Source organism: Arachis ipaensis, chromosome B10 (assembly GCF_000816755.2).
Source record: "Arachis ipaensis cultivar K30076 chromosome B10, Araip1.1, whole genome shotgun sequence".
In the NCBI taxonomy this organism is placed as follows: domain Eukaryota; kingdom Viridiplantae; phylum Streptophyta; class Magnoliopsida; order Fabales; family Fabaceae; genus Arachis; species Arachis ipaensis.
In genome coordinates this window covers 11,811,874-11,833,505 of record NC_029794.2, presented here as the reverse complement: position 1 = coordinate 11,833,505, position 21,632 = coordinate 11,811,874, and the positions used below count along the sequence as shown (strand labels likewise).

The following is a 21,632-nucleotide window of genomic DNA, read 5'->3' as shown; positions in this document are numbered from 1 at the left end:
GAGATTGCATCAACCATTTCAGACCAGTTTGATAATTAGCAAAAGGAGTTAAATTGATGTTGTGGTCTTTCTCTGGCAAGTAATAGAAAGCACAGAAGAAGTGTTTCATTTTATCATGTGAGGCCATCAACTTGTCAGAAAAAACTAAGTAGAGCAGATGGTGTCTTGCAATCACAGAATCTGTAGGAATTTTTTGGGTCAAACGTGATTGTAGCTCAGACTCAAAAATGGCAGACAGCCACAATTGAAAAAACCAAACGGGACCGTCAACATTAGTGATTCTCTTTTTCTTTCTCATAAGGTCTGTGATCCAGAGCGAGATATTGTCGAGCCAGAAACAATTTGGCTAAATACAACTTCCTACCATCGGCTAACATAATAGCTAATGGGAGATAAGTGACTTTGACTTGAAGACTCTGGACACAGAAAACAACGCCACTCAACTAATAGGGAAGAAAGGCTACGTGCTCATTATCAAAAACAGGTTCTTCATCTTGACATTTGTTATTGAGAATGAAGCTTTGTAGGTGGTAGAAAAGATAGCAATGGAATACTTAACTCCTGTGGTCGACTTGGTAGTAGTTAAAATTTTCTCTCCCAAGGGAGGTAGGCCAGTTATAGCAGCTACATCCAGAAGAGTAGGCGTAATCATACCGTATGGGGTGTGAAAAGTATGATAAGTCTCATCGCAGAAATATAATGCACCTCCCATTAGTCCTAATTTGACAGTGTAAGAGTTTTTACTAAACTGAATTAGATCATATATTCCAATTTCTTTCTACAGGGTCATTTTCTCAGTTTTAACCCTATCTAACTAAGTACAGTAACCTCCAATGTTGGTCTTTGGGAATTTATGAATAGCCTGTTGTTGGAGTTAAAGTATCTAATGGGAATAGAGTCTTGAAAAGCAACGAATTTTCTTTGAGAGTGACCAAGAAAAAAGAATTTTTAATCTTGCTTGTGACTTTGGGAGAGATAATAGGGTCGATGAAAGCTGAGTCTACACCGTCAATGGTGAAAGGGAGTAGCACTTGAGATTCTCATATTTTTTATTTTGAGGCCTCTAGTTCAGGAGCAAAATCTTTGCTGTTTTTAACAACAGGCTTATCACAAATGACCACTTTAGATTAAGAAGGAAGACTTGTTGACGGATGGTGGTTTGAGGTTGCCATAAGAGTACAGATTGAAAAATCTAAGTATTGGGTGTCGAAGTTGTCAATAATCAACAAACAATCTGTAAAGGTAGAAAGTAATGCATAAGAAATGAATAAAAGTTGAGCTTATATGGGTTTAATTTGGTTTAAGCAGTTAGCAAGGACTTCACATGGAACAAGGCTTAATACTGTTTGCCGATACTCATGATATATATTTGGGATTTTATCATAAATTTACAATAAGACCAAAAAGAAGAGATGCCTCTCTAAAAATTAGAACATCCTAATATTTTTCCAATTCAAAAGGACTAAGATAAAGAGCATTTGAATTCCAGCACACATGAACATACCCAAGAAAGTAATATGCAATTTTTGGTTCATAAAATTTAATACAGTGGAGCATGCATGAAGTGTGAAGAATAGAGAACATATTGAACAAGATCATAGTTAAAAAAAATTCATCTATAATTGTAAATATCAGCAATTTACCAAATAACATAATTAGCTCATAAAGTCATATTGATCAAATTAAGAGAATGAACATAAAAAAAAAAAGATGAAAAAAAAGCAACATAGTAGAATTGAAGAATAAGGACACTCAAATCTTAATTTGAGTCAAAGAATGTAAAAAAAAAAAGAATGCTCTTTAGGGTAAGATTCTAGTACTCATAAATAACACTAGATATTATTCACACCATTTTTGGGAGTTAGGGTTCCTCTAAATCAACAATAAAAAAGAGAAAGATAAAAATGGAGTTAGCAATTAAATCTTACCTGAAATATCATAAGATCTAGGTATACTTGTGAATGGAAGTAGCCCACCTTAATAGATGAAATTTGGAAGAATGGGAGACACAGACATATTCTAGATATAAAATTCTGGGTGTTCAAATACTAACATATTTTCTCTCACACAAATATTACAAGACGATAGAGTATTGAGCTGTTTTATTTTTGTTTAGTTAAAATAAAAATAAATAAATAGATAAATAAATAAATAAAAATAAATTTTTTATTTGACATCATCTCCCTTTCTCCATCATGGAGCTAAGTGGAAATGAACAGTCCAGGAGGACTCTGGGGTCATATTCGACAGTTTGGTTATTTATTTGGATTTTTTGAATTGACATCAAGTAAGGAGTGCGGAAACGGATGCAATTTAAATTCTTCGGAAATGATGTACAAAGGGTAACTGTCAGTTGGTATTAGGTTAGTCTATAAATAGCGCTTTAGGAACACATTGTAGGGAGTTCATTTCTTTTAGAAAACACTTAGAAATCTAAAACGCTCTCAGTCCCTTGGCATCACAAGATAAAATTGGGAATCTTAAGTAATTTCTTTGAACTCAAACACTTGTAATTTGCTTTCTTTCAGTTTCTATTAATAAAATTTTTCTACTTTTACGTATTCTTCTCTTTTACGTTTGTGTTTCTTTTTTTATCTTCTCTTTAATTTCTTATTTGTTTTAATTTTTGCAATTTACTTTACCTCCTACACCTTGTATTTATGAATTTATTTGTTACTTTCATTCCTTTTAATTTTATTTAATGTTACAATTGCGACATTAAGATACCTATATTTTCTTTTAAACATAAATAAAATTTAGGTAAAACACCTAGATATGGCTTTCATTGTACCTATTATTAAGCATACATATCAGGATGGACAAAATTATAACGAATCTAACCGGATAGTTAGCAACGGTTACAAAGCTTGATGCCATGATATTCATACAATGGGAAATAATGTGCATTTAAATATCACTCGATAATTTTAAGAATTTTACCCTTATCATTTAAGGGTTAAGCTCGTAAGGTGTATAACTTGTATTAATTTTTTTTATGGATTTATTAGTGAACACGAGTTGACAGTAAAACGTTCTCCAATCCAACAGAAAAGTTCTCCATTGCTCTCGGAGGGAGATGGACTTCCACAATAAAATCCACAATGACTTTGTCTCCTCCTCCAAATACGATGGCTTTTTTATTGAAATAAATACAGAAAAACTATTATTTCCTTAAATACGCATGGATAAAAATCTTTTTTCAAAATGCGCAGCACCAAATCATGAGAAGCACCCACAAATTGGAAATAGCCTCTATCTCAATGCTAGTGCCCACGAAATAGTGGCAGGAATCCATCTTGTGTATCGGCTTCTCAGGTATGGCAAACACGAATTCGGCCACCATAGAGGTGGTACCCACGAAATGGAGGCAGAGGGAAAACTCAAGGGGTCAGACGCGAATCGGACCCAATTCATTGGTACCAAACACGAAATGCAGCAACTAAGTTGTAATCATCTAGAAGTATTAGCTCTCTATCACCATTTTCATGTAATAATTCATCTGTTGAAAATATTGACCATCCACCACCATTTTAAAACAATGTTCTATCTGAACCACCTACGGCATATATTCCTTCCAGTTATTTTTTTATCATTTTATCACTATATTTTTATTATTAAATTTGTATGTAACATTGTGTGGTATGAAATCTCAGTTTTAATTTTATTTTTTTCACATGTGATTTTATTTTTATATAGTTTGCTATTATTTTTATAGTTAGTTATAGTAAGTTCTTGACCCCAATAAAAGAAGAGAGAGTTTTAATAAGAGTAAAAAAAAATAAAAAACAGCAACAAAATATATATTGACATATATTTTATATTTGTTTTTTATTTTCACCTACCATATCATACATAATAAAACAGCAAACACTAACTACACAATAATTTCTTTGGCATTGCTATCAAGATTATTGTGAATTAAAATTTTATTATTATTCACAACATACAAGAACATCGTTTTCTAATGATATTACGTGGGAAGAACCAATTGCCAAAAAAATAAAACTAATAAGAGAGCAAATAAAGAATTAATTGTCTAAACAATTGTAATCCCAACCAAGCACTTAATTAATTAAATTATGTAATCTTTGATCCATCAAATATGCTATAGTTTAATTAAGTTAGTTAAACCACCATTTTGATAATTTAAAACGTTGGTTTGTCAAAGATTGATCGTTTCTTTGTCGTAAGGTTTTTGGCTCTTTAAGGATTAATTTTGTTTGATAAGTACATCTAAAATGGGGGATATTTTTTAACAAACTATTTTTTTCTATTTAAAATACCAGTTTTAATTAAATTAAAACCAAAAAGCTCATTTCGTGTGTGTCAGAATTGTAATGGTCCAATTCGTGTGTGCTGCCATTGACATACCCATCTATGGGATGTTCCATTTCGTGGACGCCAACGTTAAAGTGAAGACTATTTTTAATTCGTGGGTGCTTCCCATAATTTGATGCTGCACCTTTAAAAAAAGGTTTTGATCCATGTGTATTTAAAAAAATAAAAATTTGTCTGTATTTATTTCAATAAAAAAAAAGTCTAAATACGATCCTCTCATTTGGATTCACACTTTAAGTTTACTTTCTCCTCTCAATTTATGACCTTTTTGCTAGTTCATTATGAATATAGGTGCTTGTGAATCCAATATAATAACAATATGTTGTAAATTTATAGTAAATGTGTTGGGTTCTTAATTTTTATTGGTTTATTATTATTATTTTAGGATATTATTTTTTTATTTATCAGAGAGAATAATTTAAAAAGAGAGAGAATGATAGTAATAATAGTGAAAAAAAGGTAATTTAAACATTTTAAATAATTTTTAAAAGTTTAAATAATTTTATCATACATAATTGATTTTTTATAAATATAATTTTAATTTTATTATTTCGTAAATAAATTTGTCAGGTAGTAGAAATAGTAGTTTAGTCGGAAAAAATGCTACTAGTTTTATCTAATTTTATACGCACACGAGTAACGAATAATCTCGGCATACAAGCAATTAACAGTTACAAGTCTTACAAGTCCTTTACGCTCAAACACGCCTCTTGTGGCATGTGTGTTTCACACGCCTCCTTAACAGACTTTTAAATCAATTAACACGCGAAATTATAACGTTCTTTTTTCAAAGGATTTCATTTCCTTTTTCGAATTTTTTACCTTCTTTGTTCGATCTCGTTCGTGCGTTTCTCTTTGCCTTTTCATTCGTTGTTTACGTGCGTTTCTCACTGGTTTCTCCTTCGTCATTTACGTGCGTTTTTCTCTCTGTTTTCTTGCTTCGTTTTTTCTCGATTTTCATGGTTTTTGAAATCAAGCTTTGAAATTGTTTTGAAGATAATGGATGATTCAACTTCAGATTGTCAGCTGAACCAGAGCGAAGTGGATTTTGAATTTGAATCGAATGAAGTTCCTGAGGTGTGATTTAGTTTAAGTTAATTATTGAATCTGAATATGATGCAGTTAGTCGTTTATGATTGTCTAGCTGAATAATGTGTGAACATTGACTATTAACTGAATCTAATGTACTAGTTTTGATTAATTTTGTGCATTTTATACCAGACATTCGGGTGTAGATCAGAACTATTTGTGCGTATTTTAGGGAAGTTTGGGTGTATTTACAGTTTATGGCTTTTCTGAATATTTTAGTTGAGTTGTTGTAGTTTGGGTGTAGATCAAGAATATTTGGGTGTATTTTAGTTGAATTGTTATGTTTTATGATGTGCAGAAACTCTATAGTATATCCTTGTTTTTAACATGGTGTATTTTGCAGCCCCTCTGTGTTGTTAATGACCAGTTTGTTCCCAAAGTTGGAATGACTTTTAACCAAGGTTGTGAGAACCGGATCGATCATTGAACCGGTCAGGTGACAGGTTCAATGGTTCAATGGTCCAACCGGGTCTAACCGGGGTTGAACCGGTTTTATTAAATATATAATACCATTACTAAAAATTCAATATACAATTTTAAATATACAAATTCAATAATTTCTTAATTAATAAAATTCAGAAGTTTATAATTTGACATAATAATTTATTCATATTTTATTATTAAAATTTTATAAAATAAAATTTTTTTAACCAACTTCTAAATTATAACAAAATAATTAGTAAGAAAATTCATCCTTAAACTCAGAGAATGCTTTGGTACAGAATAAGCTGTTGGTTTAAATCAATGATCTGTGTCTAAAGTTCAATGGAAGCTAGACAATGTCCATGAAAAGGTAACCCAACACTCAAAGCTAGTTAGAGATCTTATCTCTGCTCTCTGAGTATCGACTGGCTACTATCTGGGAGGAACTTCAATAAAAGAAGAAGCAAGGCAGAAAACTAAAAATTGGTCATTGCAATAAAAGTTTAGAATCACAAACTTACACTTAAAAATTTTAATCCATCAACAGCGAAAAAAATTCAGAGTTACACCAAATTTCAACAACCACCTTTCAATCTATTCAACAATAAAACTCAGAAAACTTAGAATCACAAACTTACACTTACACTTAAAAATTTCAATCCATCAGCAACAAAAAAAAATTCAGAGTTACAGCAAATTTCAACAAAAACCTTTCAATCTATTCAACAACAAAACTCAAAAAACTCAAAATCAAAATTCAAATCCAGAGAATCTAGAAACAGAAAACCTAACCAAAACAATCCAAACTTAACCTCCAAACTAAATTCAAAACCACATGAGCAGCAATCCAACTCAGAACATAATTCCGATTTAGAAGCCAGAATCTTAGAAATTGAAACTGAAGAAGCAGTGGCTTAATTATTACCAGAGACATGGCGAAGGAGGAACGGCAGTGACAGAGTAAGCTCGGAAGAAGATCATTTTGCGATAGCGAGGCCCCGAGCAGTGATTTCACGGCGAGGCTCTGGGCAGAGATTCACGGAGGAGAGATGCGCTTGAAGAGGATTGAGTAACCGTTTGCGTGACATAGAGGAGAAGAGGATCGACAACGAGGACAACGACGGCACCCTCTGTCACTGCCAACGACAACGATCACAGAGGCGGGCTTTACGACAAGCACAGAGACGGTGAACACAAGAGTGGCGGCGGCTAGGGGTGACGATGGCTGGTGGGGCTTCGCGACGAGCAGAGACGGTGAGGAAGAGAAGAGTGGCGGCGGCTGGGGGGCTGACGGTGGCTAGTGGGGCTTCAAGGTTTGACCAGTTTTTAAACCGGTTTTTTGCAAGGCGGTTTTGCGTGTCAACCGTACCGGTCATGACCGGTTTCTGGTTAATCCGGTCGAACCGGCCAGTCCGGTCTGGTTTTCAGAACCTTGCTTTTAACACCCTTGAAGATGCTGCAAAATTTTACAAGGACTATGCGAAGGTTGCAGGTTTTTCTCTCTGAGTTCGGAGCACAAATAAGAAGGGAAACAAAATTAAGAATCAATTGATTACATGTAGCAGAGAGGGAAAATAGAAATCTAAAATATCTCCGACCGAGAAGACAAATCCCACAGCTGGTTTAAATTGTCCTGCAAGAATTTATATACACATATTGAAGGATGTTGGTGTTTGGATCATTTCGAAGGCCGTGTTGCATCATTCACATCCTTACTGTCCAGATCAAGCACAGATGCTCAAACAGCACAAGGAACTAAGCATATCCGTGCGTCGTACAATAGAGAATAACGAGGAAGCCGGTATCAGACCTAGCAAAACTTTTCAATCATTTGTTGCAACAGCCGGGGGTCACCGCGAGTTAAATTTTATCGAAAAAGACGTGAGGAATTACATCACTAGAGAAGTGTGGAATGTTTCGAAACAAGAGGATGCAAAAGAATTCGTGAAATACTTATTAAGAATGAAAGAGAAAAATCAAAATTTCTTTTTCGAGCTCGAACTCGAGGTCGATCAGTCCATTAAGCTTGCTTTTTGGGCGGATGCAAGGAGCAAAACTGCCTGTGAGTATTTCGGAGATGTTATTTCATTTGACACCACCTACAATACAAACAGGTAATATGTTGTTCTTGTTTATGATGCTAAATTAATGTTGTTTTATGAATCTGCTGCAGAGGTGTATATTGGATGTTTTTGGGTGTATAAAATCATTATTTGGGTGTATGTAATGATTTTAATTTTGTTTTCTCGTAATTTGTTTCAGGTATAATTTGGTTTGTGGTTCTTTTGTCGGGGTGAATCACCACAGTCAATCAACACTTCTTGGATGCGCTTTGATGAAAAATGAAGATATTGAATCATTCAAATGGTTATTTCAATGTTGACTTCGTTGCATGGGAAGAAATGCTCTGAAAGGGATTCTCACCGATCAATGCGCGTCAATGAAAAGGGCTATAGAGGCTTGTAGGCCTACAACAATTCACCGTTGGTGTATTTGGCACATCACGAAGAAGATTCCTAGAAAATTAAATGGCTACAAGGGACACGTAGAAATCGAACAAGAAATGAGCCAAGTTATTTGGAACTCTCATACCAAAGACTCATTTGATAGGAATTGGAATGATTTTCTGCTGAAGTACGGTCTTGTGGACAACAAGTGGCTTTCAGGTAATGATGTTTAAATTTTGCAGCAGAGGTGTAAATTCCATGTTTTTGGGTGTAATATAGTCTGATTTGGGTGTATTATGCAGATCTGTACGAAGACCGTCATATATGGGTTCCAATTTATCTGGATCACCACTTCTGGGCTGGGATGAGAAGCACACAAAGGAGCGAGAGCATGTATTCATTTTTTAACAAGTTCATTACCCAGAACATCACACTTATCCAATTTGTCAAACAATACGATAATTGCCTCGGAAGCAGGGAGCAAAGAGAAAGAGAATCCGATGCTGCAGATTTTTACACCATCATACCTATGCAACAAAATCCTCCATAGAAGCTCAATTTCAACATGTGTACACTCACCAAAAGTTTAGGAAAGTCCAAGCACAATTCAGAGGGAAGGCGAATTGCATCACATGATTAACAAACTCCGCTCTAGGCTATTCAGTATACGAAGTTGGAGAACAAGTTTCCAGCTCAATATTCAACAAGTTTGCGGTTACTTATGACTCAGTAGCAGCCAAAGTGAAATGCCAGTGTTTATTATTCGAGTCAAGAGGGATATTGTGCCATCACACCCTAAGCGTGTTAAGCTTTGAACGAGTAACCCAAGTATCACCAAGATATATATTGGAACGATGGAGCAAGAAGGTAAAGAGGCGACACACACACATCAAGAGCAGCCACGGCGAGCCACTGTTGGAGCCAAGAAGCAAGAGGTTTGATGAATTGGTGTTTCGTTCGCAAAATATATGTGAATTTGCATCAGAATCTGAGGAGCTGACTGCCATTCTGCACTGTGCCTACGATAACGTCATGGTTGAGATGGAAGAACTGAAAGCCAAAAGGAAGGGGACATGTTCATTATCTCATGAAGATGTCAACTTGGAATTCGTTAACGAGCTTCAAAGCCCTCTAAGGGTTCAAACAAGAGGACATCCAAAAAATAGGCCAGGTTCAAAGTTGGACAAACAGATTGCAAATGCCTCAAAGAAGAAGAAAACGAAAGCTCTAAGCGAGGTAAAAGTGATGTTCTTTAAATAGGTGGTGATTGAGTTTAATTTTCCTGTTAATAGTTTTGCTAATATGTGAGTTTATTATTTCCAGTTAAACCTTTTTGATGCTGCATCAGTGGTACAACCAAATTTTAGCCAATATCACAGACATGTTATGAATTATCAGTTCAGGGAACCAGTAGCAGGGGATAGTTTTTTGGGTGTATAGTTACAGGATATTGGTGTAACGCTCAGTTTTTTGGGTGTATTTCTGAATTTTCTTGTATTTGACATTTGACTTTTATATTTTATAGATCCTGCTGTTTATGTTTAGAAATTATTGTTTTGTTTAGTTTTTATGGTTTAGGGTTTAGGGTTTAGGGTTTATGGTTTAGGGTTTAGGTTTTTAGGATTTAGGGTTGTAGGGTTTAGGGGTTTAGGGTTTAGGGTTTTAGGGATCTAGCAGCAGGGGATAGAATGTTGGGTGTATAATGAAACTATATGGGTGTAAATTTCAATTTTTTGGGTGTAAAATTTAATTTTTTATATTTTTCAGATGCTGCTGTTTATGTTAGAAATTATTGTTTTGTTTAGGGTTTAGGGTTTAGGGAGTTTAGGGTTTAGGGTTTAAGGTTTAGGTTTTTAGGGTTTAGGTTTTTAGGGTTTAGGGGTTTAGGATTTAGGGATTAGGTTTTTAGGGTTTAGGGTTTATGTTTTAGGGTTTAGGTTTTTAGGGTTTAAGGTTTTAGGGGTTTAGTGTTTAGGGATTTAGGGTTTAGGATTTTAGGGTTTTAGGGTTTAAGGTTTAGGGTTTAAGATTTAGATTTTTAGGGTTTAGGGTTTTAGGATTTTAGGGATCCAGCAGCAGGGGATAGAATTTTGGATGTATAATGAAACTATTTGGGTGTAAAATTCAATTTTTTTATATTTTACAGATGCTGCTGTTTATGTTAGAAATTATTGTTTTGTTTAGGGGGTTTATGTTTTAGGGTTTAGGGTTTAGGGTTTTAGGGTTTAGGGTTTAGTGTTTAGGGTTTTAAGGTTTAGGGTTTTAGGCATCCAGCATCAGGAGATAGAATTTTTGGTGTATATTAAAATTATTTGGGTGTAAAATTCAATTTTTTGGGTGTATAGTAGGTTTGGTGTTGTTTTCCTTCATTTTTTAGAACCTGTAATTTAGAGCTTTTGAATACAGCAGAGACAGTTTAATTATGGAAAAAAATTTATAATAAAACTGGATTATATTCTAAAAACTTTACAACATGTGTTCAAACTATTCCAAGAATACATAACACTTAGATTAATCACTGTCAATATCATATGAATCTATCTGACAATATAGACTCAACAACAGTGAGGATGGCTTGGATAATCTTACTGCATCACTTCCCCTAATGGCTTCAGCTCTGTCAATATTCATTTCATGAAATAGAATTCGGGAAGCAAATTCTACTCTAAAGTGCTCCACTCCTCCTACAGTTTAAAAGAATATTCTTTTTAATCAACTATGTTAATTTGGTAAAGTAATAGAGAGTTATATAGTTTTAAACACAATTACCTGAGTCCAATTGTCCCACTCATACTTTTTCCTTTTAATATTTTCAGGCTGAATTATTTCAAGCCATTTCATTTCATAAATAGCACAATCATAGCTGAAAAATAAAAAATAAATTAGCAAATTAATGTAGGAAAGATTAATTTTCAGAGTGAAAGATTTATACCTTGTTTTTTGGCCTGAGATATTAATGTATGGTGGTTTAATCTCATTATCCTTTTTCCTGAGAGGTGCTCCCCAGCATATACCCTTATTCTCGAAATTACATATCCCTACAAACATAAAACAAAGCAAAATAGAAGAATAAATTTAATAAAGGAATACACCCAAAGAATCACAAACTACATCTTATTTTGAACAGAAATACGCCCAAATATTAAAATACAAAACACAGAAACAACTTACAATGAATTTATTTAGCTTCATTCTGGCTTCAGAGGGACATGTCTTGTGATATAGGTCAAGTATATAAAATTTTCTCTTTCTTACATTAGCCACCCATATCCACCAATGCTCTGAATAGCAAACAGGTGTAAAAATCTGAAGCATGTCCACATTGAACAGTGTTTTAGTTTAATTGGCACATAAGCAAAGAATTGTGATAAGAAGTTTTAGTAACGAAAACTTACATATGGATGTGATGCTAATTTTTTGAGGTCCAAAAATGGTATAAACATTGGGTAGTCTTCGATCCTAAATGGCTTTTTGGTTTTAGGCTGTAAGAATTCCCCATCTGGATGATTTCCAATGGCCATGTTCTGCAACATTTGTGAAACAGCAAATGAAATATATAATACACCCAAAAGATTACAAAAATACACCCAAATTTAATTGAAGTACACCTTACCACAATATCAGGGGGAGACAATATATTTCTTCTTGAAATCTTTTAATGTTTTGTTGGTTTATGATCAGGCACATGGCAGTGACAATCTAGAAAAAAAATTCCAAATCAATTTACATCAATTAAAATTGCAGTTACATTCCATGATAAAATCATTAATGTTATTCTAATATTACCTCAGCTTCTATATGTGTAGCAGCTTTCAGAGATGCAAAGTGGACTTTTGACAAAATGACTCGATCTTGGGCTTTGAGGGTGCACACCGGGTCATACTCATTAGTGCTTCCATCTCCGTATGTCTCCACACGTGTGGCCCAGACGTAGCATTTCTCTTTCATTTCAGCCGACATTTCCTTGTTCTTCACAGGAGTTTCAAACTTTTCAAGAATTTTTTTGGCACGCTGCTTTTTAATCGGTGGACTTTTACCCTCTGCATAATCCAATGCTGTCTTCACCCCACTGTTTGCAATTTTTTCCACCAGTTCCTTTAATTGTTCGATTAATTTTGGTATTTTAGGACTTTTTGCCTTCTGCCCCTCTTGCGTCGGTGCTTCTTCTTGGCTTGAATCAGTCAAGTCAAGACTGAATGATGGCATCAGACCTTCTTTAGGTATGTAGGATGCTGTCCGGGCCATCATCATCAATGCAGCAGCGTCTTCTGGGGGCTAGATTACTTCGTGTTGACATATAACGTACTATAAGAATAAGAATAGACGAATGATATTGAAAACTAAATTCTATTGTGCTGAACTTACATTTTAGATGGAGCTGGTGGAACCGTGGGTGTGCTTTCATCAGGTTTCGGGGGTTGTGGAGTGCTGCAAGGTTAGATAAAATGAATCATATTATAAAAAAAACCAGGTACAGATTAATCGTGAAGATATACACCCAAATAAGGAAAATATACACCCAAATAATAATCAAATACACCTAAATACGAAATAAGGAAAATATACACCCAAATAATAATCCAACACACCCGAATATTATTTCTTACCTTTTTGTTCTTTCTTCACTAATTTTCTCTCTCGGAGACTTTGCGGGGGATGGTTCAATTGCTGGCACAGGGGTTGTCTGGGACAGATGGACATAAACTTGAATCGGAACTCTAAACAAGACAAAAATAAAAAGTTAAGAAAGCTCGTTAAAATTCATGATTATGAGGTTGAAACTTAGTTGTAAAACTCACATTGAAAGCGCTTTAGGTTGTGAATGTGTCTCCATCCGCACAACCATCATGTTCTGTCGAGCTGGGTCATTGGCTTATTCTTCTACCAGACTTAACCTGAAATACACCCAAATAAAGTCAAAATACACCTGAAGCATTGAAAAGAAACACAGTCTTTGTTTTTTGAGAACTTACGTAGTTGCAGTTTTTGCTTTTTTTTCTGCCTTTTTTTTCCTGATTAAAACATTAAAAGGCTTTTTTTTCTAAAAAAATAATTATAGAATTAGAAGCAGAAGGTAAAAAAGGATAAAAGCAACCAGTATTAGAAACAGAAATTATATGCTCTCCGTCGGTTTGTTTATGTTGCTTTGATCTGTTTGTCCTTGAGACAAAGGATCATTCTCACTTCCTAAGTTCACATCGGACATTCTAAGCATAGAATAAACATCATTCAGTAAAAATACTATACAGTTAAATCAGGATAACAAGATTTTATCAAATAAAGGTTCTTACATTTTGGATGAGTCATAGTGACCTTCTGTCGATCCCAGTTTAGCTCCCTTCTTCCTGGAAAACCAAAAATAATTATCAACAACTAAAACACCTTAAAATCGGTAATATACACCCAAATATAACAAACCTCTGTGCAGCAGCTTTTTCATTGGTTTTCTTATTTTTTGATTCTCTTAAGAATTCTTCTAATATTTTAGTTCCATGTTCAGATCTGACAGTACATGCATAAAAGAACATGTTAACAAATATAATTTTGATGATAAACAGTAATATATCTTTACAAAGTATCTTACCCATCATAGGACTGAGTTTGTTCAGGAGACGAATCCTCAACAACGTGCTTTCTCTTTTTGGATTGTGCCCTGAAAAAAAAAAGTATGAATCAGAAAAATAAAATAAAATTGATGATAAAATACTATCCAAAGCAGTGCTTACTTTTTGGGTGTAGTCTGAATTTTTTTCTTTGTTTTTATCGGTGATGATTCTTCACTTCTGAAAGTTAATGAGAAACACTCTGTTAATACATCAAATTTTGAAAATAAATAAAAAAGAAAGCGATGATAATTTCAGAATCTTACTCATCATTCGATTCAGTTTTTGAATTGGAATCCTCCAGAATCTGCTTCCTTTTTTTTGGATTCCATTCTGCAAGGCAAATAATCATTAGTAAAAAACACCCTAAAAGTGACAAAATACATCTAAAAATATTACTTACTTTTTGACCGTTTTGGTGGGTTATTTCCTTTTTGGTTCCTCTGAGTTTTCTTCAGACTCAGACTCAGAGGAAGAATCAACTTCAGTTTCAGATGTATCACTCTCAGATGATGATGAACTTGCCTTGTTTTTTTTTTTTTGTTTTTTTTGTTTTTTTCTTTCTTTTATATTTTCTTCATTTGTTTCAATTTCTTTTTTGTTTCTGCCATCTTTACGATTTTCTGAAACAGTAGAAATGTTAGTTTACAACATCTACGTAAATAAGATATACCCAAATTAGAGAAGGTATTCTGTTCACTTACCATATGTCCATCTATTTCTGCTCTCATCCTTTCAACCAACTGCTCTCTATTCCAGTTGGAAACCCAAGGCAGTCCAGGTTTTTCTTCTCCTATCTTGTCTTTGTTTTTTTCCAGATGAAAATAGACTATCATCAAGGCAAAGAGGCAGTCGTTGATTGATTTTTTCTTTTTCAGACGGTAATTAGTTATGCCTTTGATGATGAAATTCAGCACATAGGCTCCCCAGTTGTCCTCCGTTATTTTGTCCATCTTATTATTGTTGGCAACAAGAACACCATCTGAATATAGAGGATGAAAATCCTCTTGAACATCAGGCGATCTTGTTCATTTTCAACACCAATACTCATCATCTCTCATTAGTCAGACTCTTTAGAGTCTTCCCTTGGAACCTTCTAAAAATGAGTTTGTTCTCTTCAGAAAGTTCTTTATAACTCACTTTATCAGGAAATAGATCTCCTACCAAAAAGAAAACAATTTACACTCCAAATCACTTGAAATACACCAAAATATCACTCATCCAAATCACTTGAAATACACCCAAATATCACTCATATACACCTATATTTATTTCTTGATTACATGATATTAGAATAAGATATTACAAAGAATGGAACTATAGAGGTTTTCTATAATGAGTTACCTGATGCATTGAGGCCAAGGGCAGCGCCTATTGTGCTGGGTTTAACTTTGAAGGAACCATAGCTTGTTTTGAGTGTGTTTTTTCCCAATTTAAAGGAGTTAGCCAACTCCTTTAATAGTTTGTGATGCACCCTCATTGGTGGGATGTGTATCAGTCCACCAAAACCTAATTTTCGAACAATCACTTTCTTTGCCTCACTCATATTTTCAAAATTTTCACTCAATAATCTGGTGGCACACTTCAAGTCTTTGGTTTGCTGTAAAAAAAAAAGCAAAATTAGAATCATTTAAATAACATATATTTGTATTAGGAAAAATTGACTTGTTCTAAGACATATATTTATGCTTACATTGTATTTTTTTTTTTCACTTTGGTTCTTGGTTGCCATTTTTACTGCAATGAAAAAGAGATACTGTCAATAGATAAAAAATACACCCAAATATCAGAGACATACACCCAAATATCAACCACATACATCCAAATCCAATCCTATAAACATTTTGTTTTTTTAATTAAACGAAATTAAATGAGTTGAAAATCATATCCAACTCAACCAAACATGCATAAAATGACACTACAAGGTCAAGCACAATTAAAACAGTACCAGTTAGACTTCAACAATTCTAATATATATAGCAGTCCCATACACCTCTATATTTTTTTCGATTACATGACATTATATCAGTTCAGAAAGATAGTTAAGTTCAAAATGCCACTAGAAGCAATAGTCGCATTCCAAGTCCGACATATACACCAAAAAATCTGCCATATACACCCAAAAATCATTTAGAAGAGGAAGAGTCTTTCATGTAAACATGCACAATATAGAGTATACAAACCTACTTAAAAAACATGTAAACATGCACAAAACATGTACCAAAACAGATCAAAACACACGTTAAAGCATTCGCTAGAAGAACAGTTTCATCAGAACAGTAATATGAGATCTAAACCAAGAACAGTGAAACATAGAGAGAAATACGGATGATATAGTGTTTCGATTTCAAAATCAGAAACAGAAATGTGAAAAACCTAGAAGAACAGTAAAAGAGTACCTTGAATAATGTTAGTTCGTTCTTTTTGGTGATTTTTTATGGAGATTTGTATATTTTCTTCTTAATTTCTTCTACTTTTTGCGAGGAGTTGGAAGGTTTCTTCAGAATTGTAGTTGGTTTTGAATGTGATTTGAATATCGACGGTTTAGATATTGATTGAGGAAGAAGAGAAAGAGTCTTTTATAATAAGTGCGTTTTGAAAAGACAAAATGATTGAGTAAGACGCGTATGTTTACACTCGATTGTAAAAGAGTGTAGTACATATATTTTTTATTGAATTTGGACTAACTTATATAACTTGTAAGACAAAAAAACTTGTATCCAGGCTGCACGAGTAAATGCCTATTTTCGAGTTGAAAACATTCGCGTTAAGACAGGGATCTCGGTCTCGGTCACAATCATCGATCCAATGTTAGCAACGCGCCTTCGCTAATTTGAACCCACCTAGCCAGCCACCTACTCTCCAAAAACTGCTACGTGTCATGACATATGAGCGCGTTCCAACGTAACAATGATCCGCGCGTAGGAAAAAGATACCCCAAGCGTGTCCCTGAAATATGAATTCCATTCCTTCCCTCTCCCTCCTTCCTCATCATACTTCACTGTTAGTTCAAATTTCAAAATCCACTCCTTACTCTTCCCTTCTCTCTCTCACACACTCTCTTGCTTCCTTCCTTATCAATTTACACTCTATTTTTTTTAAATAATTAGAAAAAATAGAGAAAAGGAACGTTATAATTACTGGTTCTTCTGAATGATATGCGCTGGTTAGGTCTGATTCTGAGGTTCGTGTTCCGATCCTTCTACCGCGCCACCATGGGTAGCTTCTTTTCTTGCTTTAGAGGCCGTGACAACCGTCACCTTCCCACTAATGCCACCACCGCCACCACCGCAGCGCTTTCTCGTCAGTCCAAAACCAACGTAACCAGTCCTAACTTTTTTTTTAATTAAAAAAAAAGCACTTATTTTTGTCTTCTATATTGTTAATTGTTATGAATGTATTGGAATTTGTTTGAGCAATATCTTATTGTTGTTGGAGGATTTGCAAATTGTTGAAAATTGTTGACATACTTAAGCTGAAATTTGAATGATTAATTTGTCAGAGTTGTTTGGTAAAGCTGTTTGATTTTCTATGAATTTTGTTGTTGGGTGTGCTATGCATATTAGCATTTTTGTTCTTTTTTTTTTATCTGATAAGATACTTTAGAAAAAAGGTTAGCGAGTGTTCAGATATTAATCAATTTTAATGCTGGGTTAATACTTGTAGCAGGTTAAATGAGTCAAAATGATCAAGGGATCAAGTTGACTAATGTTTTTTATTCATAGGAACTATTTGGACTCGTTAACACCGGACCAAAGTAAGCATTAACCCTTTTAATTTTGCTTTTGATCAAGGTTCTAATTTTGTTGTGTGTAAACCAGGATGCTGTGGTCTCTCGAAATCGGCTGTCTACTTTGTTTCTCTCTGAAGGTAACTAATTCTTTTGTTTCTGTTTTTTAATGATACTTTTATGGCTTTTAATTATTCTATTTTGTTGCATTGATGTTTACCAATATGAACATATGGCCTCTTATTTCCATGTGTGCTCTTAATTTTTTGAAAAGTGAGAGAAGAATCTGCTTGCAATGAGGGGAAGAGTTTTGGTACAGGATCTCAGATTCATGAGAAGGGACATAAGGATGAGGTGTGCATTTTTGTTGTTTTTATTATTCTAAATGCAATGGTTGTTCTATGACAGTTCTTACATGTTTAGCAGTATGGATTATGGAATAAGGAATATATATATTGGCATGTAGTTTATTTTTCATACAATAGGAAATGCTTCAAGATAAGTCGCTGAAGCTGTTAGCTGGTGTATGCTTTTTCTTTCTACTAAGCTTGCAATTAGAGTTATTTCTACTTTCTGGACAATGGAGAGCATGTTTCATAGATGAAATTATTAGTGAAAAACTAAATGTGGGAAACAACTAGTAGCAGTTAGTCTCATATTTGAAAAGAATTGACAATAGCCACAATTAGGACTTCAAGCTTGCTGTTGCTTCTTTTTTTTTTTTTAATAAAAAAGAATAAATTTAAAAACAAAAATTGATTGTAGTCTCTGTTTACAGGGGGAGGAACTTAGATTCCAGAACTCTTGGAATCACCACCTTGGAATCTACCGTTGTTGACTCATAGTTTAGCAGGGTAACCTGTATAGTTTGAGATCACCATAAATGGTGGTATCATAGCTGATTAGGCCTCGCTCACTCCAAAAGCTAGCTCAAGAAGTGGGGGATGTTCCTCATTTATAAACATTCTAGAGAAGTATCCTTGGCAGATGTAGGACTTGCAATAGTGGCACATATGAAAATGGTCTTTCAAGATAACGACCTCTATCACATTTGAGCCTTTTGTCATTTCTAATTCTAGCAACTGCAATTTCTATGAAGTGTTTAATATTTTAAGATATAATGAATGGAAAGAACTGCAATATTGTTAGAAATCCAACCCCAAACCTTTCTCAATTGTAGATTTTCTGATGTTAATGTTTTTCTACTTTTTTTTGGGGGGATAAATTTTTCTACAATAGCGCGTAAGCCTTGTTCTACTAGCTAACAAATTTGTAGATAGCACGTAAGCTAGTTCATTGCATACTTATCACATTTGTCGTGATAGTCAAGTATATGCAGTCTTGGGCATAGAAACCTTGGTAGTATCAACTCTCAAGAAGGAGGTCATCTATTACCTAAGTGGTGAAAAAAAAAATTGATAGATTTCTCATTAAATTCACTTTTGAATCTTCCAAATTCATATTTTTTTTAAGTTTCTTCTTTTATAATGATTGAAGTTTGTGTTCTCATTACTACTTGTATAAATTTTGAAAAACACTGAGAACGCTATTTAATTTTTTGCTCTCTCTTAAGATTGGTGCTTGTAGATGAAATATCTTTCGTATAATTACATGAACCCTTTTTCGACAGGCCATGTTTCTCAAAGCATCTGAGAAGCTGAAAGTATCACCTTCCTGTGGCAAAGATTCTGAGCCTTCAAGGTTTCATTCTTGGCGTCCCAACACGTCAGCCGATAAAGTTCGGCTAGATAATCAACCATTCAATCCCCCAACTCCCAAGAAATGTTCTGAAGATTGGAGGAAAAGAACAGATTCTTTAGAACAAACACCAAGCAGGTTGTTCATCTATTTATATTTTGAATTTTTTTATGCTCACGTCTTATAGTGAATGTGGAATAACCACATTTTTGTCTATTTCATAGGAGATCGATATTCCGTTTGTTAATCTTGAGAACAGCAGGAGCTTACTTTACATTTACTATGTAGTAAAGGATTTGCTCTGAATGTCGAAATTATACATTTGATTTCCAAAATTAAGAGTGTATTCGGATAAAGAATTTAAAAAGAGAATGCATTTTTTAAGAGCATTTTAAATCCTTTAATTAGAAATGATTTGTTTTGATATTAATAAAATGAATTTTACAAATCACAAGCACTTTTGTGGGGTCTTTTGTTTAGTTCACAACAAAGAATTTAGAATACCCCATAAGATAGGGAATTTCTCCAATTTCCTTCCTTGTTTTCTTCTTTTAAAACTTGATTGATAGTAAAAAGGAAATAATTTGCTCTCAAATTTGNNNNATACGAGATATTTGAAAATGGTGAATCTTATGATAACTATGAATATGCTGGCTATGACAACACTTAAAAAGTATAGTTTAAATTAAGATCATACTTTTATATTAACTGGTAACATTTTTAATTTAATCACACTTTTTTATTTTTATTTTTCAAATTTAAAAGGTTGAAGGTTTTCAACAAAGGTGTTGCCAAAATTACATGTAATTGAATTATGGCAATTTAGTTACATATCATTTTAAATTCTTCAAAATTTTAGAATGCTCTATTGAAAACACACTCCAAGATTTTTCTCGAAAGCTAATTTCCTTTCTTTTGCAGCTGTATCTCCAATACACAAAATACTAGACGTGACTCTCTTGACTCTAGTGAAGGAAGTAAGACAGGGAACCTTCATGCTTCAGGTATGACTAAGAAAACAACTTCTTGAATGTGAAACAAGTCTACATTTTGAATGTGAAACTGAATCATCAACCTATGATACATTTGATTGTGGTGTATGGCATATGATGAAAACAGAACCCCCAAATAAGGAGGGTGAATATAAATTATCACCTTATCCCATCCCTTTGAAGCTACCTGATGAAATGCAAACACCAGAAACTGTCTTTGAGACAGCTCAGTCGCAATTTCGGTATCCCAAGCAGGCAGAGAATGAAAAATCAAAGAAAGTCTTGAATGAAAATGAATCAAAGGTGGAAGAAAGCTTGTCTTCATGGCTGAAGCCGGCGTCAGTAATTCTAGAGGAGAGAAACAAGAGAATGGAAATGGCGAATAGTCATACTCGCAAAGCTCCATCTGATAGGCCTATCATTGGAATGGTTGCTGCGCATTGGAACGAAGACGAGGAATCTCATTTTCCTCCTCCTAAGTGGTGGGATGGTAATGGGATACCAAACTCAACCAATAAGTACAAGGAAGTATGACTTATATTATCAACATTTTTTTCTTTTTCCAATTTGAGTTTTAAAGCTTGATATTGCTCCTGATTTTGCTGATTTTTCACTTTTCAGGATCAGAAAGTGAACTGGCATGCAATGCCATTTGAAGAAAGGTTGGAGAAAGCGTTGTCTGAAGAGAGTTCCATATCTCAAAGGTATGCTTATTCAGTTAGTTATGCTAACGTCAAAGTGTTTTCTTATGTAGTTAATAGTTGATTATAATGTTATTTGGATTTGCAGGAAGGATTTTTGTGGAAAACCAATTGCTTTTAATGAGAATGAAGAAAATGACACAGCAGTGTCTCAGTTTCAGTCATCACCGCATCCCCAATCCGTTGTGTCATTCTAATCATTTAGAGTTGTCAATCAAATAGTGTTCTATTCTTGTGTTTGGCATTTGAGGAATGGAAACTGAATATACCTGGTTCAACATGTTGATTGGTTGGAACAAGCAATTGGTTATACAAATTTTTATGAGAAATGCTATTTGTACACTAAAATCAGCCATTAAAATCAGCCATTAAAATCAGCTACCAATGTATTTGTGTATAAATACATGTGTAGTTTAATTTATTTTTAATGTGTATTTGTATTCCAGCATGTATTTTATATTAGTGGTCGACTTTGATGGCTGATTTTAGTGTACACATAGCATAACCTTTTCATAGTAACATGAAATTGTCAAGCAGTGTGCCTCCTCTGCTTGCATTGTACATAAGTCATGAGAATTATTGCTATATAATGGATATTTGGAATTTGCTAA

The 21,632-nt window shown here is 34.0% G+C and overlaps 2 protein-coding genes across 5 annotated transcripts; both read left to right on the top strand.

Annotated features, from left to right (window-relative positions):
• Positions 7,514-8,308, top strand: LOC110268299 (protein FAR1-RELATED SEQUENCE 5-like). Its single transcript, XM_021114299.1, has 2 exons — positions 7,514-7,964; positions 8,113-8,308. The coding sequence occupies exons 1-2, from the start codon at positions 7,585-7,587 to the stop codon at positions 8,231-8,233; spliced, it is 501 nt and encodes a 166-aa protein (XP_020969958.1). The 5' UTR covers positions 7,514-7,584; the 3' UTR covers positions 8,234-8,308.
• On the top strand, positions 16,876-21,632 carry LOC107623983 (protein JASON). 4 transcript variants are annotated; one of them, XM_021113317.1, is made up of 10 exons: positions 17,094-17,220; positions 17,567-17,657; positions 17,722-17,770; positions 17,905-17,984; positions 18,409-18,652; positions 19,261-19,466; positions 20,250-20,332; positions 20,448-20,848; positions 20,942-21,024; positions 21,110-21,632. In XM_021113317.1, the coding sequence occupies exons 5-10, from the start codon at positions 18,575-18,577 to the stop codon at positions 21,216-21,218; spliced, it is 960 nt and encodes a 319-aa protein (XP_020968976.1). In that variant the 5' UTR covers positions 17,094-17,220; positions 17,567-17,657; positions 17,722-17,770; positions 17,905-17,984; positions 18,409-18,574; the 3' UTR covers positions 21,219-21,632. The 4 variants fall into 4 exon arrangements, with proteins under 4 accessions (XP_020968975.1, XP_016181886.1, XP_020968976.1 ...); XM_021113318.1 differs by having other exon boundaries at positions 17,116-17,220; positions 17,570-17,657; XM_021113316.1 differs by lacking the exons at positions 17,567-17,657; positions 18,409-18,652 and having other exon boundaries at positions 16,876-17,220; positions 20,529-20,848.

Bases quoted from the DNA above. Each gene is read 5' to 3' on its own strand.
- LOC107623983 (XM_016326400.2), top strand. From the start codon at position 17,059: ATGCGCTGGTTAGGTCTGATTCTGAGGTTCGTGTTCCGATCCTTCTAC. The intron at 17,221-17,721 runs GTAACCAGTCCT...TGTGTAAACCAG, and splicing joins CTCGTCAGTCCAAAACCAAC to GATGCTGTGGTCTCTCGAAA. The intron at 19,467-20,249 runs GTTGTTCATCTA...TTTCTTTTGCAG, and splicing joins TTAGAACAAACACCAAGCAG to CTGTATCTCCAATACACAAA.
- LOC110268299 (XM_021114299.1), top strand. From the start codon at position 7,585: ATGCTCAAACAGCACAAGGAACTAAGCATATCCGTGCGTCGTACAATA. The intron at 7,965-8,112 runs GTAATATGTTGT...AATTTGTTTCAG, and splicing joins ACCACCTACAATACAAACAG to GTATAATTTGGTTTGTGGTT.